This window comes from Podarcis cretensis (genome assembly GCF_951804945.1).
Source record: "Podarcis cretensis genome assembly, chromosome: 1".
Classification (NCBI taxonomy): Eukaryota; Metazoa; Chordata; class Lepidosauria; order Squamata; family Lacertidae; genus Podarcis; species Podarcis cretensis.
In genome coordinates this window covers 69392942-69420150 of record NC_137170.1, presented here as the reverse complement: position 1 = coordinate 69420150, position 27209 = coordinate 69392942, and the positions used below count along the sequence as shown (strand labels likewise).

The following is a 27209-nucleotide window of genomic DNA, read 5'->3' as shown; positions in this document are numbered from 1 at the left end:
AACCACTCCCCTCTCTTTCAGAGAGGGAGAGTCTTTGTCACCACCACCCAAAAGAAAGGTTGTGAAAGAGTATCTACATTTATTAACAGCATGATTCTTGTTTGCTGTGACTAACATAAACTCCCTGCATGTTTCATCAATGGGATTTCTGATGGCAAAGTCTCTATCTGTTTCTTGCTATACTTTATTCTTTTTTCTGTTGCAGAGCCTTCATTTCTTAAACAATGCCAATGAGGATTCTGTCCCTCTTCTACTCTTTCAGACTTTTGATTTATTTATTTATTTTGCCTCTGAAACTTAACTGAACATTTTTATTAGGGTGTTTTCTTTCTTTATTTTCTAAAATAAATAAATAAAACTATCACATGGAAATTTGTATTTTGCACACGGTGAATGTTTAACTTTTTAGACTGGCTGTAAACAAATAAATGTAGTTCTCTATAAACATGATTGTTTCCTTTCTTCCTTTGAAAACAAACTCCGCTCTGACGAGGCACCGTTTTGAACTCTGCCGCTGTTTGGGTTCTCATATGATGGAGATCATGCTCTGCTTTGTATTTTCCTACTTTATGGTTCAGGGGTTTGAGGCACCTGGAGCCCTATAGATGTTTTTGGACTCAAAACTCCCATCAGCCTCCACCAGCAAGACCAGCGGTTGTGATTGATGGGAGTTGGAGTTCAACATCCATGCTGTAGCATTTAAAATGTTGCTGAATGATAACATTTTAGAATGCGGCTCAAAAACCTAGAAGCTGCAAACCTTCATTAAGCAAGAAACATGCTCACTTGCTTTTTTGCAGCTCATCCTCTGGGTCTTGAGAACATCTTTATCGCTGCATTTTCATTTTGTTTTGTGGAAGCACATCTTTCTCTCTCTTTAATCGGGGTGAAATAATGTTTCAAATGACACCATTTTAATCTGTTTGGAAACAAGCCTCCAGTGCTCATTTTGAACCGAAGATAGAGAATACTTGACTAGTCTTAGCCGTGGTTACAGTGAGTACTGATGTAATACTAAACTGTGGTTATGGACAGTGGGAGAAAATATATGTAGTGGAATGAAATATGGGCTCCAGAAGGGAGCACTTGAAAAGAGTACCCTGTGGACATAGTCCAGTCTCTACCGTTGGTAGATCACTTGAACACCAGGGAGTGTTTGTACTCTGCCAAGAAGAAACAAGGCCCATCTCCCTTTCATCTGACCACAAAACCTTCTCCACCCTAGCAGACCAATGCCTACCACCTGGACATTGCTCTGTGCTGCTGGGAATATCCCCTGGAGATGTGCCTACCTTTACAGAGCAATGAAGGTGTCAACATTCCTAAATTGTGAATTGCCTTGGTGCTACAGAGGGAATATATTTGGCTGCAGATGGTGGGTGCAAAGGTACTGTTTATTAGTCTGAATTGTGCTGGAAATCTTGCTCCAAGTTTGCTTCCTCTTGGCCTAACTCGAGTCCCAGTTCAGAGGCTCAGAGAAACTACACCATGCTGGTTTCTGTGGGCCAGTTTCTCCACAACTACACCAGTTACCATTGGGGGGAGGGGACAAATGGAACTGAGCAGCCTCAGCTGCCCTTTTGAGATCAGGCAACACCTTCACTTTACTGCTAAAACATTCCTGTTTAGACAAGCCTACCCAGATGTTTAGAAAGTTGAGGTTATTTTAAACCGCTTTAGTATTTTAACTTTTGTATGTTTTAGAGCAGGGTTGTAATCTTTTCTTGGTTTTACTGCTTTATCTTTTGTAAAAACTTCTTTTTACAAAGAAGTGGTGTATAAATTTTATGAAATGAATGAATAAATCTCTGGAGTGATACTTGGGAGGGGCAGGGAAATCATGCTGGAAGGAGCGTCCCGTTTCTCTGAGGCTGTTCCCCTCTCAAGTAGTTGGTTAATTTCAGCAGGAGGAAGGGGAGCAAATTCCTTTTGGGTTCTCCCTTTCGGATTAGTCTACTCTTTTAAAAGCAGGGTTTTGCCAAGTATTTCTGCTATAAGGCAATGGCAGACAACCGATGACTCCAGATGCTGCTGGACTCCAGTTCCCATTAAACCCAGGCAACATGGTCAATAGTCAGATCTAAAGGGAGTTTGGTTGTTTTGTTTCTTATCTAAGGAAGTTGGATCCTGGTCTTCAGTCAAACAGGCTCCCAGGGTGGCTAATGGATCACTTAAAAAAGAAGAGAAAGTTGTACTCTAGCAGCATCTAGATCAGGCATAGGCAAACTCGGCCCTCCAGATGTTTTGGGACTACAAGTCCCATCATCCCTAGCTAACAGGACCAGTGGTCAGGGATAACGGGAGTTGTAGTCCCAAAACATCTGAAGGGCCAAGTTTGCCTATGCCTGATCTAGATAACCCAAGGTTCTCCACTGCTGCAAAGGTGTCAGTAATAAATCCCACCCTTTCCTCAGGGCTCTCCTTGTTGGTTCCAATCCCTGATATGCAAATGATTCATACCCTATTATCTTTTTGTGTAGTTCCCCAATCAATCCCTACTGACAGTCTACTCGCTCCCAAACCACTTATTGAAATCAGCTGTGCTAGAGCAAGAAGCAATTGAACATCTGGATGACTTTATCAAAGTTATAATTCATAAGCCCTGACTAGACCACACTGTAGATAACTCTTGTATACATTGGATTTCTTTCCATAACTATTTTCTCCCCCTTTCCCTTGTCCATGAAACACTCCACCCTAAACCTTTGCTTACATAAACATAGAAGCTCTTGGACAGTTGGAAGTGAACTTGGAGAATTTGGGAGGTATATGCATTTTGCCTTTATAAATAACCACAAGCACTTTCAGCAGGAACCAGCCTTATTACTGTTCCGCCTTCAAATGCCTCAATGTCTTCTTTATTATTACATTCCTTTTCCTGTCTTTTGATCCCAAGGAGCCCCAAGGTGACTTTAAGAGTTCAGAAGTAACAATAAAGTTGTATTGAGAATTAATACACCACCACTTCTCGGCACACAATAATAAACTATAGCTATGTGTGCCTTGGTATTGAAGTTAAGTACCGTATCTCATTCTTTCACACAGGCTATCTGCTCAGTATTACTTGAAAAACTTGCCATCTCCCTCTTGTCTCTTAAATTGCTTTCCAAACAGAACTTTGAGTGCCCAAGCGTTTTATGCTTGGTTCTCATATTTCATGTGTTTTTAATACAAGATTTCCCAGAGTTTCTTTTAATTTAATCACAAATCGCATGGAGCAGCTTTTAAGGGCCTTTATTTCAGTTCTCCATAAATTTCTGGTGCTCTTCCTGTTAATATCTTTGGTGCCCTCTGAGGTCTGGGTGGCCACTTTAGTCCTCTTTTCTTTCTTTTTTTACTGATCCATTTCCTTCCTGCCAAAGGGCCACATGAATTGTGCATAAAATTTGCATATGCTGATATATGTATATAAAAAGGTAAAGGTAAAGGTACCCCTGCCCGTACGGGCCAGTCTTGACAGACTCTGGGGTTGTGCGCCCATCTCACTTAAGAGGCATGGGGCCAGCGCTGTCCGGAGACACTTCCGGGTCACGTGGCCAGCGTGACATCGCTGCTCTGGCGAGCCAGAGCCGCACACGGAAACGCCGTTTACCTTCCCGCTGGTAAGCGGTCCCTATTTATCTACTTGCACCCGGAGGTGCTTTCGAACTGCTAGGTTGGCAGGCGCTGGGACTGAGCAGCGGGAGCGCACCCTGCCGCAGGGATTCGAACCGCCGACCTTTCGATCGGCAAGCCCTAGGCGCTGAGGCTTTAACCCACAGCACCACCTGCGTCCCTATAATATATGTATATGCATGGATTCAAATTTTAAGATAATCACTATAAGTTATTACTATAATTAAGCAGAAATGCAATATACTTCACCATAGTATGTTGTCACGCCCCACTGCTTTTGAGATTTCTAAGGCATTTGGCTGATCACAACTACACACCGAGTGTACTGGACTAGACAGCTGCTGCCTAAGACCACAAGCAGAGTGCAAGGCAGAAGTTGAATCTGGTGCCCCAGTAGTGAACCACCCATTTGGCCCCAGATTTGCTATTGCAACAAAACAGCAATGTCTCAGTTTCTTGGAAGGAAGCTGACTCACACCAGCTTGCCTTCTGAGTATGGCAGAGGCAGAGTGTCGGAGCCTCAAAACACTAAAACACTCATTTAATTCCACCTGTTTAACAGAAGGCGAGCCAGTTCATTTCCCATCCAAATTAATCCTCTAATAAATATACTTTGATTCATCCATGAATGGTATCAAATTAAATTACAAATTAATATCTCGCCCAGATCAGTTAATCTTCAATTAATTCACCCACAACTAATTTTCTGCACAAGTTCTGCTCCAAATCTATTCCTCTTCACTTAATTTTGCTATTTGTTGTTCATGTATTTCCCTAAAGTAAAAGCCTTCCCAGATCACCAAAAAGCAATTTGTTGTTTTTTAAAAAGAATTCTCTGTGTTAGAGAAGAAAAAGATCCAAGCTCTTACAGCAGCATTGTACAGAGAACAAGAATAGTGGCTTAAACAAAAGTTTCCTCATTGATGCTTTGAGAAAGAAGCCATGTTCAGTTAATTCTCTACAAAGTAGTATTGTTACAAGTTCAACACATCTGTTGGTTCTTGCATGTGTGCCTACCACCTATGTGGTCCTCTAAAACTTGCCTTCCATAGAGGTGCTTGCTATACTAAATAATAATAATAGTAATAGTAATAATAATAGTAATATTTTTATACCCCACCCATCTAGCTAGGTTTCCCCAGCCACTCTGGGCGGCTCCCAACAGAATATTATAAACACGATAAAAGATCAAACATTAAAAACTTCCCTAAACAGGGCTGCCTTCTAAAAGTCAGATAGTTGTTTATTTCCTTGACATCTGATGGGAGGACGTTCCACAGGGCAGGCACTGCTACCGAGAAGGCCCTCTGCCTCATGAAAAAATCACTTCCACCAGGGGCCCACAAGCCAGAGCAAGACCCTTGGATCATGCTGCAGAGTCCCAAGTTAGAGACCCCTTGCGTGTTACATTGTCCATGAGTTTTGGTGTTCCTATAGTGTTGAGTGATGTGGCTAAACTGACATTTCTCGGTCCAGTAATGATTGATGGCTCTTCATTGGCTTCTTATCATGCACTGGCTGTAACGGCCTTGGATGCTGCAGTTCTATGCTTGTTAGGCTGTGACAGCAGCTATTAACGTCCCAGACTAGCATAGATTGCTCTGATGATTCTGTGTAATGGTTGTGTCTGAATGAAAGCAGCACGTTAAGTGTGTGATTATTTATCCTCCTTCACTCCGGCTTCTAATAACACTTTGATAAATGGCTGCTGTTTAGGAAATGTTTAAATTTTCTGCGGTGAACACTTCTTCTGTTTTAGGGTAAGTAGAGTGGCTGGTGTCTACTATGTATTCAAGAGGAAAGGACTCTCATCTAAGGCAATTCCCCACTCCAGCCTCTTGTGCCCCCTAAATCTTCACCTAAGAGTTGGGGGCAGCACCCAAAAAAAGAGAGAAAGAAATGGGAGGGGGAGAGTCAATAGTTCGCAGATCGGGCCTGCCAATTTTTATGGGTTAGACTTTGAGTGAACTAATTGCACAGCGGTGAAGGTTTTTAGAGTATCTTTTCGCCCCTGATTCTCTGCATTCTCACCTGCATAAACATATCTAGAGTTACAAACCACAAGTGTTCCTTCAAATTGCAATAAGGTAAGTAGATGCTTCCCTCCCATTGTAAACAAGCTGGGCGAAGTTTTACATCCAAATCGAGGTACCCCTGGGCAGTGGGCCAGCAGGGGCTAGCCAAGGATGGAAGCATTCCTAAAAATGGGGCAAGGGGGAGCTCAGCCAACCCACAGTCATTCTTTCCCAACCATTCTTCTTCTAGCGAAGCTGCTTCAAATATTTGAAGGGAGGAGAGGACGCGACTTCATTGGTGCCCACCTCTGCTAGGCTTGATCTTTCTCCTTGTCCTGTCACTTGATAGGGATCTGGGCAGCTGGCCTGATTCTGCACACAGAGCTGCTGCCATCACATACAGTTTAGCCCTAAAAGAAGGGTGGTTTGGTCCTCCGCCTGACTGTGGGCTTCTCTCAAGGTTGGGCAGTGGCCAACTACTTGATGTCGAGAAACTGCTTTGAAAACATCTATGGGAAGCCAGTGCTTTGAAATGGGGAGGATAATGTCAGCCTCGTTAGATGTGTACACTTGGGGCCAGCATAACACTTCTCGAGTTTCCAATTCTTTCCCCCCACTCTTCTTTTTTGTAAACAGAATCAGCCAAATAGGAAGTAAAATTCGGCAGGTCTCTGTGGAGTCGTGATTCCTGACCCTTGCCTGACATTAAAAATGCAGCTAAAAAGCTACTTTTCCGTCATTGTGGCATGCTATGAAATTAACTTTTATGGCAATATGCTAGTTCAGAGACCGCCAAGCTGTTTGGGCCCAGGGACTCATTTGGAAATTGGATAAAATTACATGAGCAACACACAGACACACACACACACACAACTGTGTTGGGTACCAAAAACTGTTGCCTTCAAGCCTCTTTCATCAAGCAGAGGGGGGACATTCCCCAATGGGCACCAGGGAATGTCTCTGCAGGTGCCGTGGGCATAGCCAAGGGAGAGCAAGGAAAGGCAGCTGCCCCCACTAAATCAATAAAAATACATAGTTGAGGTTTTGCACCCCTAACAAAAGGGCTGCCCCCCCCATCCTGGCTACGCCCATAGGGGCACCTGTGTGCCCGCAAGCACATTAACAACCCCTGTACTAGGTATTGCTCGCTGTTGTGTAATGTACTTGGTTCACTTCTGTCAGAGTCCTAGGCAATGCTGTACAGCTGTTTTTTGAGTTATCACTTAATCACCATTACAAGGTTTCCAGAAAGATCAGAACCTGGGGGGAAGAGAATGTGACAAATGAATTAGGAAAGTAAACATTGGCCATCTGTTGAACAGCTCTTAGAAGAAGAAGAAATTATACTTCTACAACCAAACCTGTAAATAAGAATCTAGAGATTCTGGTGAAAAATGTGCTTTCGTGGGGATATTTTCCTTCCTCTATCAATAGAAAAATAGGATGCCTTGATTTCATGCCCAGCCTTCAAGTGCTAGTTAAAACATTAGATTACAAGGAATATTAAAGAGTCATTTAGGGGTGGTTGTTTTTTTCTTGTCAGTGCTAAATTACTGTGGAGTAACACAAGCTAAGGAGGTGGTAAGTGGGCTTGTGTGTTTGGCTTTTCTAGTTCCAGTTGGCTGGCACTCTAGGAGCAGATATTCTTGGAATATGCCATCTGGCAAACTGGCAAACACCCTGACCACGATTAAGCGACCGGTTTGGCTTGCAAAGTTCCACTCAAGGATTAACGCCTTCTATCTTCGCAGCATGCCTGCAGCCTCCAGGGTATAGTAAGCAGCATTTCTGGCAAGAGATGAATATGAACCGCTATTCATCCTGCTGCCTATCCTAGAGATCTTTAGCTGAGAGAACTGGAAAATGAAAGGCAATTCCTAATTTTTACTGTGTGTTTGTGTGAACAGGTGTCCCATTGGACACGAAAGTGGCTCGATATTTTGGATACGGTGGAGAGAATGCCTTCTTTTCTTTTGGCCTCTTATTGTCAGTTTATACCGGTAGATAAATCCGCAGTTTTAAGTCCTCTTATCTGTAAGCAGCTGGCAATTTGAATGAAGATTTTATTCCAGCCAAAACAATAATAAAATTTGCTTTCAGCCCCTCTCTCCATTTCCCTGAAAAGTTGCACCAAGTCTTTTCACTGACAGGAAAGGGAGTTTCTCCCCCTAGTGCTAATTTCTGCATGGGTGTGTGTGTGTGTGGAATAGACAAATTGCACATTGTGGCTGGGGAAGGAAGTGTTAAACTTCCCCTCCCCATCTGCTATGATCTTGATAGAAATTGTGCCTGACATTTAATTTACCAATCACAGTGCATGTGATTTAATCACATTGTTAACATGTAGTGTAGTTAGGCCCTTAGGAAGGCTTTCCCCCCTACATTGATCTTAAACAACCATCTGGCCAAGTTTTGTGATTTTAGTGCAAAGCAGAAAATTCCACAAATAGTGGCAAAAGTCTCTCAAGGCAATCCGGAGCACTGTGGGTAGCGTAATCTGGGCTGGCCTTTTTGTGGGATTTGGTGCACAGCCACGTGATAGGAAGAGACTGGCTGTGAGATGTTGTGTTGAAGTCTCCAGTATGGATGGGCAAATGTCAATGTTGGTTTCTCTCAATTTCTATTATTTCTAATCTCAATTTCAATTTGCCGCTTTCAACACCAGTTTTGCATTTCTCTTCCCCTCCCCAAGACCCCATGAAAATTGTTCAGTAGTTTAGTGCACTTTTCTCCTACCTATACATATTTTTGCAAGCAAATTCCTCTAGAGCACTGCATTTTTGTAGATTCAGCTGGGCCAGATTCAACTAAGTTGTGCAAGCGGAAGCCAGCGCAATAAGCCGTATTCATGCAGTGGGACTCCCTGCTTCTCCTCTCCCCACATACCCCTGCGCCCTCCCCAAATCGGCTTAAAAGGATTAGGACACACACACACACCCTCCAGAACAGCATGAGGAGAGAGGAGAGGAGAAATTGTTTCATGGGGCAAGCAGAAATGATCTCCTTTGTGTGGTGTTGAATTCCACCCTTTAGTTGTTTGGAGAACTCAATCGCAAAATTTAGACAAGTGTGAATTTTGAAGGATATCTGTGTTTTCAGTTGGCATATTAGTTCATGAAGTACCAATTAGCTAGGTTTAGATTAAAATGTGAATAGAACTGAATTGATTCCCCCCCATCCCTAGTTTCTAGGAATTGAATTAATATATTTCTGGGACTACTTGTGTAGAAGAGAAGAACATTTCTGAGTTTATTTTGATTTTGTTTTTACCTCAATATATGTATTTTTTATTTTAAATATTCCTTTTCCTTTCAACAGCTGGACCTAAGGGCAAATGGCTGTCATCCAGATTAATAGCTAATTTGATTTATTGTTGTTGTTGTGTTGCGTGTAGATAAGGATTTCAGATCTTTGCAGGATCCAATCTTTTGTTTAAGTTGGCTAAGTTGCAATGTTTACAGGAACCCAGCATCTGTTCCATAAGAACTGCAGTTCCCCTTTCCTGGTGTATTCCACAAGAGTTTAGCTTGAATCTCCTGGCTCTCCCAGAGCAATGCCTTGAGGGTGAAATTCTTAGTGGAATAAAGTTGGACTAAAGATTTGAAAAAGTAGGTTGTTTTCTCAACATGAAAGGGACATAAATCTGGGACCTCTTCAGATGTTCTTGGGATTTAGGTTGCAATCCATACCCAACTGAATTTGAAATGACTCCTCGGGAGACAAAGTTCCATAGTTGTGCTGGTATTTCTCTAGGCCTATCTACCACCAATGAAACTTACTCATGAAGGAAAACGTGAAAAAGTCAGGTTAATTACACTGGTCAACAACAAATTTGTTGTCTGCGTTTTTTCAGTTGATTTAGGACGAATCTGATGCGCTGAATCCAAAAATCACATTGGTTTTGCTCAATCAGGTCACGTTTTTGAGCTATGGCCACATGTCATTTTTTTACGTTTTTGTTCACATGTACGCTTGTGTGGAGCATTTTAGAAGAAGTTGGTGGGGGTAACATGCCATGTCAAATAATTGTTTTGATTGGAAATGATTATTTTAATGACAAGAAGTATTCAGGTCCGATAGTTCTGGGTGATTATGTTGAAAAGGGATCAGTTTGAAGTCATAAAACCTTGAAATCTTCCATAAATTGGTGCGGCAAAACATAAAGTTGGGGGATCAAAACTAAGTTAATGGGGCAGCCGCCGCACGAAGAATTGTCAAAGGACTCTGCCAAACTGTTAGCATCCAGATTGAAGGAAAAAACCTCCTCTCTGACAGTGCTCGCATCAGCTTCTTCCGCAACAGGCATCAAGAGTACCTCTGTTTTTTCTCAAAAGAGAAGGACTTGGTGTACTGTGCAGATATTGCGCAGCTTCTGCTCAAGCTTGGAGTGCCACAGTACGAACCCAAAGATTGGAGAACTGTTCATTGACAGCAGCAAGCGATCACTGAAATGTGTTCTGCTACAAAATGGCAACCAGTTTGCCTCTATACCCCTGGCTCACTCGACTACACTGAAGGAGAACTATGAAGCAGTGAAGTATGTCCTGGAGAAAATTGGTTATGATCAGCATAAGTGGTTTATTTGTGTTGACCTGAAGATGGTGAACTTTTTGTTGGGACAACAGTCTGGCTTCACCAAGTACTCATGTTTTCTGTGCATGTGGGATATTGGGACCGTGCTCAGCATTACACAAAGAAGGACTGGCCTGTGCGGGAGGAATTGGTGCCTTGCAAAGAAAGGAACTTCATCAACGACCCTCTGGTGGACAGAGACAGAATACTCTTCCCACCGCCGCACATCAAGCTCAGCTTAATCAAGCAGTTCACCAAGGCTCTGGACAAGGATGGTGACTGCTTCACTTACTTGTGCCAGGCTTTTCCAGGATTGACCATGGAGAAGTTGAAAGCTGGCATCTTTGACGGTCCTCAGATCCGTCAGCTCATCAAAGATCCAGAGTTCGGAAACTCAATGAACGAAGTGGAACTGGAAGCGTGGAAGGCATTTGTTCTGGTAGTGAAGAACTTTCTGGGCAACAATAAGGCCAGAAACTACACAGAACTTGTCAACAACATGCTGACTGCTTTCAGAAACCTGGGCTGCAACATGAGCGTCAAGATGCACTACCTATTTTCACATATGGACCGGTTTCCTGGTCCATATGTGAAAATAGGTTCAATGAGTGATGAGCAGGGGAAGAGATTCCATCAGGACATGAAAGAGATGGAGACCAGGTATCAGGGTTGCTGGGATGCAGTCATGATGGCTGACTACTGTTGGACTCTGAAGAGAGACCTCCCAGCCGCTGAGCATTCCAGGAGTTCCAAGAAACGGAAGTTCAAGCCCTGAAGTTTGAAAAATGGTGAAGCAACATGCAATTTACGTGTACTTACCTTTATCAATGCCCACCATTCAGTTTACAGTAATCGATGTTTCTATCAGGTAATCAATATATGTTGTTGGAAAAACATTTTTTTCTCTTAAAAACATATTTAGGATGATATGTGTTGACAAAAATCAGCTGATAATGCCACAAAAATGTAATCGATTTTGTCACAAGATCTGATTTTTTTCAAATCAACATAGCACAAAAACCTGACCTGATGGAGAGAAACGGATGCCATTTCCTGATTCAGCAGTGCAAAAGTACCCTAAATCAGTTGTAGAAATCTAGACAACATTCAAAAAGTAAAAAATTGTTGCCCAGTGTTATTAATTCACTCCGTTCTTTTTCTGCTTCTGTGTTTCCACTGTCAGCTGTATTGTCCATCTTTGATCGGGTCTGCATAGAATATCGAGGCTCTGTATTTTTCCTAAAAGGAGTAGGTTGTGTCGTGATCTCTTGACACAGCTAACAGAACTTTGCTTTGGTTATAACACCTGGGTAGCAAAACATACCTCCTTCTCTTTGAACAAAAACTTCCTATATTGTGGCCTGATGGTGTGACAGTGGTGCAAAGGAATCACCAAACAAAACCTCCTGGTTGAGTAGACACTTTCCCCACCCTCACCCCTGAAGCCCCTTCATAATAATAGCGCTCTGTTATGGTGTAGCATCATTCCAGGAGTGTTTTAGATGCAAGAAAGAAAAGTCATCCATCACTGAAAAGAGGCAATATGCTTCTGAATACCAGTTGCTGCGAATCGCAGGTGAACAGAGTGCTCTTGTGTTCAGGATATTCTTATGTTCCTTATGAGTTGTGCTGTAACAACAACAGCAACAACTTTTTTCCCAAGAGCAGCAAGGTTGTCAATAACAAGAGGCATCTCCCCCACCCCTGAAATAGTGGTACCTCGGGTTAAGAACTTAATTCCTTCTGGAGGTCTGTTCTTAAGCTGAGGTACCACTTTAGCTAATGGGGCCTCCCGCTGCTGCTGTGCGATTTCTGTTCTCATCCTGAGGTAAAGTTCTTAACCTGAGTTACTACTTCTGGGTTAGCAGAGTCTGTAACCTGAAGCGTCTGTAACCTGAGGTACCACTGTATCCTCCTCCATCCTTGCCTTCATAGTGAGATAGCAAATGACGACGGCGGCGGGGGGGGGGGGGCAATGACAGCATTTTATCCCAGCCCTGTTGCAGCCTCTTCACTCAGTGTTCTGGTGGTTCTGCAAAGTGTGCTCAAAGTGATCTGCTTCCATATTTCATGCTGCCACAGAAGAGTCACAAACTGCATTTTTCCAGTGCAGTAAAACATTGCTTTGCAATGTTCTCCTTTTGATGGGAACAAAATATGGTGCCTCTTTCAGTCCCTATCCTGCCCCAGCTTGTTCTGTACAAGGGAACATTTTGCGCTGTGATTCGTTGTTGTTGGGTGTGCTTGGCTTCTTTTCAGCCTTTTCAGTGTAAAGTAAGCAAAGCTTGTGTGTTAGCAACAGGAAAACAGTGGGGACCTCAACCCAGGGGATGAACAAGTGCCTTAGAAACCAGTTGAGTTGATGTTCAAAGCAGACAGAATGTACTTTTCACATGAATGAATCACATTTGCAAAGAAGAATAAAAATCCTATGAATACTGCCATTCTTCCACAGCCGGGCACCTTCCAGCTGTTTTGAACTACAACTCCCATCAGCCCCAGCCAGCACACCTGTAACATAGGAATCTATACTGACTATGGTTGAGGGGAGTTGTAGTCTAGAAAAGCTGGAGGGCGCCAGGTTGAGGAAGCCTGCTTATACTGATACATCCTGTCTGACTTATACAAGTCTCTGTTGCAAGTCTCCTGATATTCCATCCAATGGAATGGGGCTCATTCACTTTAGGTTACATGTAAGTGGATTCATTCCTTTCCTGCTCTCCGATGTTAATGGAGAAGTGACATTAGCAGTCAATATAATGCATACAAGGAGCACAAAGGAAACGTTTCTTCTCCACAAACCTAGAAAGAAGAAACCTGGAAGTCTGGCAGGAAAGACAATCCATATGCAGCACAGATCTCTGTGCATCACTCTTGCACCATATTGCTTCCTTTCCCATCTAGATTTTCCTGCCTTCAGCTGGGCTTCCTCCGTTCAGCTGCTTGATTTATTTCCTCTTCCCTTCCCAACACTCCATTCCCAGCTGCATCCTTACACAGAACTGTTTTCCCCATGCAAGTGTAGAATTGAAGCATGAACCTGCCTGTGTGTGAGAGAGAGAGAGGGAGGGAGGGAGGGAGAAAGAGAGGGAGCATCTGTCTTGCATACAAAAGGTCCCAGGTTCAGCACTTGGCATCTACAGGTGGAACTGGAAATATCCTCTGTATGAAGTCCTGGAGCATCACTGCCAGTCAGCGTAGACAATTCACAGTGCAAACTAGATGGGCTTTGGTCTCCTTTTGAATGAGAATCATTAAAAAATCTCAGGCTGCCCTGAAGATCAACATATTTATTTTGGGATAAACCTTTGAAGACTACAGTTCACTTCATCCATTGTTATTTTGAGTTGCAGGTGAGGTGTAGACAGCAAGCAAAAGGGTAATAATAATAATAATAATAATAATAATAATAATAATTTAATTTATATCCTGCCCATCTGGCTGGGTTCCCCCAGCCACTCTGGGTTGCTTACATCATATATAAAAACACAACAAAACATTAAACATTAAAAAACAAAATATCCTATACAAGCAACAAACAAACCAATAAATCAATCGAAATCAATAACAATAATAAACAGTTTACAGTTATACCCAAATTAAAATAACCACCAACTCTAAACATTTAATCAACACCAACCCGACAAAAACAAAACAGAGGAACTAAAATTAGAACCATTTAAAATATTTTGAAACATTTTAGTCAGTTGCCACAAACCAAGAGTTGTGCCAGCAATGCCCCAGTGGCCTCCCAGGAGCCCTTTTGGCTGTTCAGGGTGAGTCTGAGCCCTGCCCCCCAGGCCAGCTGGAAATGGGCCTTGCAGAGAGCACCAAGACAGTGACAATGACAAAATTAACAGTGGGAATGCACAAAACTGTGACGTGTGATCCAGACACCCTGGCAACACTTCCACTCGTACCATGCCTAGAAAGCATGGGTCTGAGTGTTTTTCCTCTTGACCCACACTTTCTAGGCATGGGCCGAGATTTCTGGTTGTCCCAATCCTTTCCAAAAGAAAACCCACTCTTTAGCAATAGTTCGGAACAAATGGCAATCCGGGGAAAACTTGAATTGCCATTTGCTCCAACTGATCACTAGAGACTGGTTTTGTCCAGAGGGAAATGGAAGGATAAGAGCAAGCATGGACAAACTCTTACAAAAACCCATTGCCCCAATTCAACCCACAAATGATTTTACTGAATCTCTTTCGCGTTGCAGGTGGATGAAAGTTACTGGAGCCTAATTATCACTTTGTGGTATTTGTATTTATTTGCTAGTAAAAAAATTGAGCACAGAAGTCCACAGCTTTACCATTGAGAAATCTCTGGACCCCCCCCCCCCCAAAAAAAAAAAAAAAACTTCAATGAATTCAGCTTTGTTCTCTGAACTTCAGTGTGCCTCAGTTTGAATGCTGGACTCTATATACATATGAGGAAAGGAGAGGAGTTGGGAGCAGAAAGACATACCTCCTGGTCACTGTAGACAAAAGTAGGGTACTGAGCAGGAATGCTTTGCCAAGACTATTTACAGGTCCCAGGTATGCTTTAAGCAACCTGCCTTGATAGAAAGTGAGAATTAAGAATCACTGCCCATTGAGTGCATTCAGACCAATCCCAGAGTAACATATTTTTGCTGTAACTTGAACATTAGTTTAAGACACCAAAGGTGTCATGGACTTTGAAGACACTCGAACTCAGAATGCAAGGGAGAAACATGCTAACAGGAAGGCATGCTTGGCAAATCCACACTGTGATCAACTCCTGCCCGGGAACCAATGTCCCCAATGTGGAAGGACGTGTGGGTCCAGAATTGGCCTCCACAGTCACTTATGGACTCATTGTTAAAACCGTGTTTATGGAAGACAATCTTACTTGGCTACAAGTGATCGCCAAAGAAAAAGAAGTCATCTTCTATGCATTTTACCAATGGCCAATCTCTGCATACAATTAGTATATTCTACACTCTTCCATATCTGTTCTGCATATTAGTGTAATGCAAAAATTCACAGTCAGTCTGTGATTTAATGCAACCTTCGCCCAAGGAATGTTATGTGCAATTTGCACAGCTCTCTTGGTAATCACCCTGTCTTTGTAAAGTAATTAACAATATCTCCTTAGCACCCCAGCTTCTGTCTGTCCTGCTGGGACAAAGATATTTACAGCTTTGTGGATTCCCTCCCTGCAGAGAGATGTCATCTCTCATTTATTCACTGTGTTTACCATGGTCCTGAAAGGCTTTATGGCAGGAGGCAATAAAGATCTCATTTCAAATTTCTAGTGTCGCTTTTAGTGGGTGGAAACAGCAATACTGTAGCTAGTAATTTTATGGACAGACAGGCTTCTGATTCTTTGTGTCTTGTGCTCTCAAAAACTACAAAAATTCGGCAAAATCAGTATGTGCACACATGTGCATGGGTGTGCAAGTTTGCCTAATTTTGTAGAATTGCAGCACAGTTTGAAATTCCTACTTCTGAAATACTTGGTTCTCACTCTGACTGCTGTTCTCTACTCTCATATAACTTTATTTTCCTTATTTACTAACACAAACTCTCAGAAAGGAACATGGACTTTCCTTGTTGGGAATGTGCTCCAGGCTTCTGATTATTTTGGCTGTCTGTATCTTTTGCAGCACTACACTATTCTTTTCAACCAGACCTGTACAGTGTTCCACTGCAACTCAGATTTATATGAGTGTTATGTTATGCCCATAAAATGAATGCATGCAGTCTGAATAACTGAATTTCCTATCCTTGAAGTTCTACTCTATAGAGTTTAATCAATTAAAGAGATACTTGGGTTCTTTAAGGAGTACCGTACTTTGCCATGTGTTTCCTAATCTGGATCTCTCTACTCCAAATGCTCTGCTAGCAGCAGACTCACTGAATTCAATGAGGTTTATACTACCAGGACATAGGTAGTGACGTGTCCCATGGTGTGATGTGAGAGCACATGAGGCCTCACCTTGCTGAAGCTAAGCAAGTCTGTGTCTGCTATTTTATGAAATCACTTACGCACTCATTCACTCTACCCACAAAACAATACTAGTCGATTCCTGAATGGTTGACCTCCTGGGATTCACATGCGAGGGGACCACCTTGGGTTCTATGATGGAAGAAAGGCAGAATATAAATATAGGAATGACTATCATGGTTCTGTAGAGGTTTAGTGTTCCAGCCATGCAATCTAGGCAAAGTGTAGGACATATTGAGCACATTGAACTCAATGGAACTGAAGTGTGCAGGTATATTTAGTTTATGGGCTATGTTTTTACCCCACCTTCTGACAATGAATGTCTTTCAAAGACCCTCCTAAACTCTTTCCAGCGTGAATCAAGTTCATGCTCAACATTGGTGAGTGAGGCTCCTTAATTGTGTTGGAACAGTAGGTTATACTTTTCTTGAAAATCACATCTGCCACTGAGAATTGATTTTCCCCCCTTTTCTTCTTCTTCTTCTTTTTTCACCTGTTTTTATAAACTGAGCCCTTTTATGTCTTTCTTTTGGAGGGAGAGGCCAGCAGGAAGGCATCAAAATAACCAGCGATGGGGAGGGGGTTTGTCTGTGACCTGCTGAGATTTTCTGTACTTGTAACAAGGAGTCTGGCTGCATGAGGTCAGTGAACAGAAGGACCAGAGTAGCCATACCACAGCCTGTTGTGATCATGACCTTTATTTCAATGGAAACTGGTAGCGAGAGGAAGGATGAACGATCTGAAGGGCAAGTCAGTGTCACAGTTGCAGTTCGGTCCCAGATGATGGCTCTGCTTATAGATAGGCAGCTTGGCAATAGGTTTCCATTGTCAGTTGCAGAGCTTTTCAGGAGCTTGCCTTTTGTGTACGGGCCAAAAGATATGTAGGGTGGCAGTTTGAGAATGCAAGGAGAGTGCTGTGATAATTATAGGCATGGAACAGCTGCTCAAAACAGTCCCACAGGCAAACATTTGAGCTTGCGTCATAATCCCTTGTGAACAACCCTCCTCCCTGCCTGTTACGCTTCTGTTTTCTGCTATTTGGCTTTAGCCTGTCTTCCGTGTGAAAATGTGCAATTAGTTCACAGTGCATGTTCTAATATGAACTCACACTGTTTCTGAGGACTTGTTCTCCAAGTCACCTTTTGAGCATCTTGACATTTCCAAAGAGTTCTGACCTCCTCTGTTGGTCTTTGAGAAACCATCAACACGGGGACAAAGGCATCAGCTTCTTCAGACAATGCAACTTCAGGCAATGTCCTCTGAACATTGAGGGGACCTTGCTCCCTCAAAATGAAAATATTTGGGGGGCCAAAACTGCCTCAGCCCCTAGGAGTCAGAGTCTATATATGGGAAGCTTCCAGACAACCTGTTTATTGAGCATTTGTTCTGTGCACAAAGAGGTTATAGGATGTTGTGTCAAGCAACTGTTTCCCCTCATTTTCTAGTTCATTCCCCATTGCTTGCCTTGTCTCCAGAAGTCTGGTGTGGGGGCAGGGATTGGGTTTTGTCACACAAGAGTGCTAGATGAATTGGAGTTGTGAAACCTGAATTTGCCAGTAGGCAATGACGAACAGAATCCCCACCCCAAAATAGTCTGCAGGCCTCCATGTGAGTAAGAGGAGACATGACAGGAGTGTATAAAATTATACATGGCATGGAGAAAGCGGGTATGGAGAAGTTTTTCTCCAGAATACTAAAGTCATGGACATGTGATGGTGCTGAATGTTGGAGGGTTTGGGCCAAAAATTAGGAAGTACTTCAACAAAGGTGCATTGTTGAACTACAGAGTCTGCTCTCACAAAAGGCAGTGAGGCCACCACTTTAGATGGCTGTAAAAGCAGATTACACAAATTCATGGAGGTGAAGGCTAGCAGTGGCTGCTAACCCTGGTGCATAGGAGCCAACTCCTAGGGGCTGAGGGGACTTCGTCCCCCCCCCAATAAAATATTAGAGGGGGCCGGGTACCTCCAAAATTGATGGACATTGCTATTCAAATGGTGTGCGTGCACTGTGTCATGTAGCTGATTATGCAGGACGGGCCTTACCTGCCCCCCCAATATTTTTTTCAAGTTCGCACCCCTGTCCTGATGGTTATGTTCTACCTCCACTCTCAAAGACAGCATGCTTCTGAATACCCATCTGAACCAAAGTCATTTTGTGCATGGCTTTGTTGTTGTAAGTCAGTCTGAGTTGCTTTTGCGAGAGCGAGAGGAGAGAGAGAGAGAGAGAGAGAGAGAGAGAGAGAAGTGACTAAGTGAAAGAAAGAAAGAAAGAAAGAAAGAAAGAAAGAAAGAAAGAAAGAAAGAAAGTTCTAGTGGGGTTAAATTTATCTGATTTAGCAACCTTTGCCTCTCAATTTTTTTGTAAAGAAGCCCAACAAACTACCAGTTATTTCAGTGGACCATATACCAACTTTCTGCACAAGCAACATATTCTAGGCTATTGCAGTCACATAAATAGCACCGTTCATATCTATTGTGGGCTAATTCCATCACTCAATGAGATTTTCCACGCACTGACTGTCCCTAGGACTCTCTTTGAACTGAGAACGTTTGGTATTCTGCAAAACTGTCCGGCTTCCCAGAGTTGATTTCTTCCAGAATGGCAGCGTTTGAAACATTGCACAGTCTTTTACTGTAGCAATGCCATATCTGAAGAAATGACTCAATGTCACTAAATACATTAATACAATGCGGCATATTTTCATTTCTTTTATCTTTCCTGTAGATTGCTTTAACTATCCAAAAGATGGACCAGCATCTCCAAAGAAGTTCAAGAACGTCCCTGAGCTTGACTTCAGAGGCAGGTTCTCCTCTGTGTCCTCTGAGTGGGCCTTGGTAAGAGTTATCCCAGAGGAAGAGATGACGGAAAACAACCTTCTGGCTGTCCGGGTTATGGTGACCAGTGATGGAAGCAGGTATTTTGGGATGCTTGGATTTGGGAATTGAAACCAGCCTATTTCCCAGCAGGAAGGAGAAAACATGGTTTAGGAAAACCCAGGCATTGTAAAGTCTGTTTGTTAAAATAAACACAGGAGGTGGTATGGGGGAAGGAAAGATGATGCACCAGGAACATTATTTTTTACAGCTGCCTTGAACCTCTTTTGGGCATATGATTAACTTGCAGGAAATATTTACATCCTACACAAAGTTCTGAGTCAGTGCTTTGGGGAGAGGGATTTAATTGAATCAAGACTGGTTCTGCCTCTTATAAAAATTACAGTATTTGAGGACTATTAGAGTTTTCAGGGAAGTAGCACATTCTAGGCCATGATTTTCATCGCCTAAATATGAAGAAGTCCTGCCCTGTTTTGCACTTTAATTACTTTCGCTCAAAGGTAGCCGAAGTGGACTAAAACTCACATCATCCATCAACACTGGCCTTCCTGGCTGGGACTGATGGGACACAGAGTCCAACAACATCAGGAGGGGAGCACACTAGGTCCATTTATTGCAGCTCTCCTGGTCTGAATAACCATCCAAAACCCAAAGATAGCAAAGTTTTATGAAAAAAGGGATTGGACATTGGCTAAAATGCAGAAAATATGACTAGGAGCAAAAAAATGGGGGAAATAAGATTTTTTTACTTAATAAATAGCCCCTGAGAACAAGCAAAACTTGTGTACACAGTTTTCATAAATAATAATAATAATAATAATAATAATAATAATAATACTTTATTTATACCCTGCCCATCTGGCTGGGTTTCTCCAGCCACTCTGGGCAGCTCCCAACAGAATTAAAAGCACAATAAAACGTCAAACATGAAAACGTTCTATACAAATAGAGAATGCTAGTGGTACAGCAATTAAGAGTATGCCTTTGCTTCTATTCCAAATTCTTGCATTCTATATTCATTTCCAAAATGAAATAAATGCATGTTTATTCATAATTCTTTTTTGGGGGGGTGTGATGAAAATATAGAAGCAAATGGGAGGACCAGTTATTGGAACTGGTGAGACATTGCATTGCATTGCATTGCATTGCAAATTGACCATTCTGTAGGCAGGGGGATCTTGGAGTGCTCTGGAAGTGTCAAGACATGAGAACTGTCAAACTTGAAGCATAGAAACATTGACGTAGAAACTTCCTGAGGCACTGCAAATTGATACAACAAGGGAACATTTTGTAGGGAGGAGGGGAATCTCAGAGTGCTCTGAAGGTGCCATGACATGAAAACTGCCCCGCTTGTTGAAGTGGAGAGCAACTGGGAAGCTTAGACGATGTAAGGAAAGGAGAGAGATTCAATTCAGTTTGCATTTAAAAGTGAACCTACCTGATGTCAGGGCGGGTGTCAGGAACAGGTCAGCAGTAACTCACAAGATGTCAGTGAAGTTAACACTTTACTCAAAGAAACAGCTCAGGCCTAATGAGCACAGCAACTCTTCCCAGTAAGTCTTGCCCCAAAGAGGCGATTGTGAGACTGATGGTCCCCACCTTCCCATAGCTCCCTAAGTCACCTCCTTAGATTTCTTCCCAAGCAATCTGAGGCTCCATTGTCTTGCCTGTCTTTGCTCTGCCCTCTTCGTGCCTCTTCAGTTTCAGGGAGACCAGGGGGATGAGAGCAGGTCAAAGCAGAATGGGGACACCCCCTGGCATCTTTAGCAGCCTGTCTCATATCTGTCTTGCTGCCCCCCAACCCTGCTCTCCAGCCTCTGCTTCTGCCTCTGAGTCTGGACTGCTGTCTGCTACAGCCTCTTCCTGCTCACTAAGCCCTGTTGCCTCTTCCATTTCCAACATCTCCTCCCCCCAGTCTGCTCCCTCTTCTTCCTCTGACCACTCATCATCATCCCACCACCAATTCCCAGGCTCTGAACCATCTTCCCTTAAGGGTTCCCCAGCTGGTGTCTCCCACCATGACACCAGTTTGGACTTTCTGAAACAACAGTGAATTAAAACACAGACATCCTTCAAAATTCACATTTCTCCAGCGAAGTAATGTGTACAAAAATGCATGTATTTGAGTAAAGGGGGGGGAATGCATATACTAATTAAAATAGCATAGAAAATAACGTAGAAAACACATTAAGGGAAACTGACTTGCAAAAATGTGTGTATTAGGCAAAATTGCCCACAAAAGCGGGTAAATTAGGAGAAGTTCAAACTGAAACGCTGATCAATTTTCTTGAGTTCTTTTAACACCCCCCCAAAAAAAAAAATATTGAGGGAAAGAGAAGCTGAGATAAACAGAGGCTGACAGATCCATGCATCTCTAAGAGAATGTATCCTGTGGCATAAGAAGAGCCCATCAGTACCGATGAAGAATAGCAGTTCGAAAGCACCCCCGGGTGCAAGGAGATAAATAGGGACTGCTTATTGGTGGGAAGGTAAACGGCGTTTCCGTGTGTTGCGCTGGCTCGCCAGATGCAGCTTGTCATGCTGGCCACGTGACCCGGAAGTGTCTCTGGACAGCGCTGGCCCCCGGCCTCTTAAGTGAGATGGGCGCACAACCCTAGAGTTGGACACGACTGGCCCGTACGGGCAGGGGTACCTTTACCTTTACCTTTACCTTTACCGATGAAGAAACTCATGGGTTCCCATCAAGCTTAGTAAAAATATCTATGGCATGAAACTGATTTCTGCATTAAATTCAGACTGCCTCAAATTCCTGGAAAGTGCTAAAAGTAATTGAAGAAGCTAGTGCCTTTGCAATCAGTGTTAAGCTACTGTGAATATTTAAGTTGCAACTGCTCAGCACTTTCCATTGACCCATGCTTATGAAGACAGAAGTGCAGCTGTGAAATATTTGACGGGCAGTTTTGTTCCACTTGCTGGCCATATGCTATTATCGTGACAGGTCTTTCTCTTTTTTGCTTCTTAGCTCAGATCTAGAGCCTGATTTTGATGGGGACGCATCTATCTCTGAAAGTGATGAAGGGCTGTTCCCATTGCCTGAGCCAAGGACCAGTGCCCCATCCCTACAAAAGCCTCTGTTGCAGAAAACAAGCTTGGGGAAGAAGGAAGAAGGCCATGAAAAGTCCAAGGCTGCAAATGGCAAGTTCTGTAACAACTCAATCCATTCACGCCATCAAGGGGTCATTCAAAAGCTGTTGTTGTTGTCCAGAGAGTGATTGGATTTAACTGTGCAACTTGTGAATGTTGGGATTCCAAATTTCCCAAAGCTTTTTAGCTTTCAGGAGTTTGGCCTTAGCTCGCCCACACCTACGGTAGCCAAAAGGGGAAGAGGCTGGAGCTCCAGCACCTTTAATAGTTAGAGTAAGTTGGATCTTCTGAAATGCCTAGCTCCAGAACTATTAACAGTTCATGATCCTGTCATCTTTGGTAACTGACCACTCTAACCAGATTCCACTGTGACACAGCCAATGGCGGCCAGAGGGACTGTTACTCTAAAGCACTGCTGGGGAAGCCTAGGCCCTCCAGGTACTTCTGAACTACAGCTCCCGTCAGTCCCAGCCAATATGGCCGAAGGTCAGGTATAATGGGAATTGTAGGCCAGTAACATCTTGGTGATCATAGGATGCCCACCAATACTCAAGAGCAGAAGTAAGGAACCTGTGACCCTTCAAATGTTGATGAACTGCAACTCACATCCTCACAGGCCACTGGCTGTGCTTGCTGGTGCCAATGGGAGGTGTAGTTTAGCAACATCTGGAGGGCCAATGGCTCCCCACACCTGCTCTAGAGAGTGGGGAGGGGATTGTGGAATTAAAAAGAAAAACAGAATACATCACAGAATACATCCAAACAACTGAACGCAACACTGCAAAAATGCATAGGCCTGAATTTGCATGGTTGCAAGGTAAGTGTCATTAAACACAATAATACTGATAGAATCCTGAATAGGTTTCATTCTTTTATTTTTCCATTCTTTTATTTTTATCCTTGTTTCATTTCAAAAGACCAAGGTTTTTCATTGTGACCTGTAACCGCTCTGCAACCACAGGCTTCTCCAGTTGCCTTTGATGTGAAATTGTTCAGAGAAATATCAAGTGGAGGTTAATTCGGTTTTTTGCTCTGACAGCACATTGCAAACATAAATTTGCAGAACAATAACTTGATAAAAAAGGCAATATTTTAATCCAAGCACCCCAGGCAAAGAGCCTTGTATGAATTAAATTGCTGTTTGAATAACGATTATCTTTGGAAATGCAACAGGGAACTGAAGAGGTGTCCAGCTGAAGAGGACCATGTGTAATAACAGCAGAAGCCTTTCTCTTCCCCTTACTTTGTTTTGGCCAAACAAAGCTCAGCTTTCCTTCTCAAGATCAATCTATGTTACAAATGTTCCTCTTAGCTTGCTGTTATCTTACCTCCAAACTCTTCATTGTCATTGACAGGGTCACATGGTACATCATGTATTTTCTCCCTTTTTTGCTCCTTAGTTGCCGTTTATATCTCCGTTCCACCCCCGAAGCTCTGTTGCATATGCTTTCTTACTTTCATTGTTTGTTTGCCTGCGCAGTGCAACTAGCTTTTTCCTGAAGCATATTGGAAGAGTTCTGTTTATTGTGCTCTGCATATTCCCATGGGAATGGTCATGGTGATAAATAACTTCTGCAGAGAAAGACAAATGTTACATTTTCTCCCTCAGTTATATGAAAGCCCACAAGGAAGAGAAACAATAAGAGCCATAGAATCTGCAGTGCACAAAACAAGCTCTTGTGACGCAGGATTCTGTGAAAGTTAATCATTTAAAAGTTGAACAGCAATTCCAAGGAGTTGAGAAGTGGCACTTTCTGAGGAAACACTGGTTGGTGAACGTTGCCCTCTAGTGGTTAATAGGCACTTTCATATTGATCCGCATGCCTACTTGGTCTTTCAAGTTGCTGACTGTAAACCTATGCTTGAAAAACAGAAATCTTAACTATATACTCTGCTGGCAGGGATGAGAAGCAGAAGCTGTGCCTCTCTAGATGGTGCTGGACTTCAGCTTCCATCAGCATCACCCAATGGTCAGGGGATGGTGGGAGCTAGTAGTCCAAACAATATCCAGAGGCAAGAAGGTTTCCTGCCTCTGCTCTACTGCTTAAAATGAAGGCCTTTTCAGATGACACTAAAGATGCAACCAGTGCTGTTTTTCTGGGGAAAGGTGTGCCAGAGGTCACTCTTGCTCTCTTAGAATGGGAATGGTGCCCACCTGAGAGGTGCCGGAACTGAGTTCCGGCTGGAAATAAAAACCTCTGGATGCAACTCTATACAGTGGTATAGAGTGGTTTATATACAGTGGTCTATACAGTGGTTTTTTTGCATGTATATAAATTACAAATGGCTAATGTCTGATCTAGATAGTGCAGATCTAGAGATTGTTTGGTGTTTGATTTGGAATTGCCAATGTGTTATAGTAGCTCAGGGCAGGGGGTGGGGTGGGATATACTATTCTTGGAACCATGGAATTTCACTTCCAGGGCAGGGAATGGAAGCACAAAAGGACATACAGTTGCTTGACCCCTTAGTGAAACCTCTATTCATTCAATATATTGTTTTAAATCTTTTTCAAATGGACCATTTTAAAGTGTCCTTTTCCATCTCTTTAGCTCTTCAACGAGCCCAGAGTCTTCGAGAACCTTCTTCATCGAAAAAGTACCAAAACTGGAAGAAGAAAATTCAGTCAAGTAAGATTTAGAATGGGTCTTAACTGTTTTCCTTTCCACTGGTTCCCTGCTCCAAATCCCTTTCCTCATGAGGTTTTCCCCTGCTGGGGTTTCAAGTGAATGATAGTCACATGATTGGTTCTCCCTTCTGGCCCATCCTGCGTCTGCAAAACATACATGTGTTAGAAGTTGGAGTCCAACAGCATCAGTGGAGGATCTGCCTTGCTTGCAGAAGGCTATCCATGGCCCCTAATCCTGATGCCTATGTTCTGCTTCCACTAGCTTCTGAATGCCAGGTGCTGGAGGGGAGAGTGTTGCTGTGCTTGGGTCCTGCATTTGGGCTTCCCGGAGGTATCTGGTTGGTTTCTGTGACAACTACCTCCTGTGCTAGATGGGCCCACTGGCCTGATCCTGCAAGACTCTTCTTATACTCTTACAACAGAAGGTCCCAGCTTCAATTCCTGATATCTCCAAGTCAGGTTAGGAATGTCTCCAGTTTGAAACCCCAGAAAGCTGCTGCCCTAGATGGGCCAATGATCTGATTTGGTGCAATACAGATTCCTGTGTTCTTGTGATACTGCTCAGGTATCTCTTGCCTGTGGTCTGTCTTCTACTATGTACATGTGGACCTCTCAGCATCCGGGGGCACAATTGGATCTTTGAGCAAGTTGCTGTCACAGTGGCATGCCCATTTGGTTAGCACAGCTACATACAATCTCTGAAGCTGTTATTCGGCTTCTGCAATGCATTCTACGTGGGTCTACCTTTGAAGGTGACCTGGAAACTACAACTAATCCAGAATGCGGCAGCTAGACTGGTGACTGGGAGTGGCTATATAACACCAGTCCTGAGAGATCTGCATTGGCTCCCAATACATTTGCGAGCACAATTCAAAGTGTTGGTGCTGACCTTTAAAGCCCTAAACGGCCTTGGTGCAGTATACCTGAAGGAGCATCTCCACCCCCATCATTCAGCCCAGACACTGAGGTCTAGCTCCAAGGGCCTTCTGGCGGTTCCCTCACTGCGAGAAGCAAAGCTACAGGGAACCAGGCAGACGGTCTTCTTGGTAGTGGCGCCCGCCCTGTGGAACGCCCTCCCACCAGATGTCAAGGAAATAAACAACTATCTGACTTTTAGAAGACATCTGAAGGCAGCCCTGTTTAGGGAAGTTTTAATGTTTGATGTTTTATTGTGTTTTTAATATTCTGTTGGGAGCTGCCCAGAGTGGCTGGGGTATAAATAATTTATTATTATTATTATTATTATTATTATTATTAGGCACAGTAATTGTGAGAACTTGCCAGAGCCCACTTCCTATAATAATAATGCTGTTGATAATAATAATAATAATAACAACAACAACAACAACAACAACAACAACAACAACAGCATTAAGAGTAATAATCCTGACTGCAGTTTCCACAATTAGTTTCTATTTTCTTCTTCTTTTCTGTAGTTTCTTCCTCTTCTACCGAAGTTTGTAAGACCTGTTTTTGTATAGCAGTGCCTTCGCCTACTGGTTAAAAACCAACAAGAGGCAAAACTTTAACAATCTTTTAAGGGTAGGTGGGGAGCAAGCCTACTGCCAGCTCCTTTTGCAGCTTGCTCATTTACACATTTGTTTAAAGCTTTGCCTATCTATGTGTGTAAACCTCCCATGTGGGTCTGGTGATGAATCTCCAGAGGGAGCTAACAGCCCACCAGAAGGAGATGAGTGAATTTTAAGAAAATAGCAAAACCCATCTACTGACAGAAACCAGCTCCTGCCCCAACCACAGTATTTAGATTCACCACCTCCACCCGCCATTGTCTGAAAAGCTGTGGTTTTAATATCTTTGTAAAATTCAGTGTGTCTAGAAACCAGAATCTTCAACACGGACTTGTCACCCAGGCCAGTGTGTGCGTGCGTAAGTTCAGTTCACTTTTTCCCCCCTTAAGTGAGCGCATTTCATGATGTCAATGTAAAAATAAGGGGACCTGTAATCTCTTCCAGAATCTAGATAGAAGTGCAGTCACATAATATTCAAATAAGCCTTTAAACTGGATCAGTCAATCAAACAAACGAACAGGAACAGTTTTTCTGTTGGCTTGCGGTGAAGCCGAGTTCCTAAGGTTCAGGTGTGTGTGTCATCTGAATTCATTTGCACCTATTTATGCAAAACTCATCTTTCTCTCCACTAAACAATTCCATGGCTTCCCCACCTCCACAAGCAGCCATTTGCAAAAGCTAATCTGATGCAGGTGTGCTTCAGTGCTTTTGTCTGGGTTTCCTGCTTTTGGCACTAATTTGGGTGCCATGATCTAATGAACTAATGAAGGGAGAGGAGGGGTGTAGCTGAAGAAAATCACATGCTGCTGCTAGAATAGCAAGGTGGTGCAAGTGTTGAAGTTTGGCATATCTATTGCAGCAGATTGCAGAAATAGTCTGTTAAGACTGCTGGTTGAAAGAATAAAGAAACTTAATTTGTTGATAAGCAAATCCATTC

General features: G+C 43.0%; 1 protein-coding gene across 9 annotated transcripts in view; it reads left to right on the top strand.

Annotated features, from left to right (window-relative positions):
* The window catches only part of MICAL2 (microtubule associated monooxygenase, calponin and LIM domain containing 2), a 153305-nt gene that overhangs the window by 92572 nt on the left and 33524 nt on the right, over positions 1-27209 (top strand). For 7 of the 9 annotated variants that reach the window (XM_079965562.1, XM_079965561.1, XM_079965563.1 and 4 more), the window contains 3 exons: positions 18900-19089; positions 21993-22165; positions 24667-24744. In XM_079965562.1, the coding sequence (XP_079821688.1) occupies positions 18900-19089; positions 21993-22165; positions 24667-24744 (441 nt within the window). Of the gene's footprint in view, positions 1-205; positions 446-18899; positions 19136-21992; positions 22166-24666; positions 24745-27209 lie in introns of those variants that run through there. The other 2 variants (XM_079965564.1, XM_079965565.1) reach the window with 2 other exon arrangements.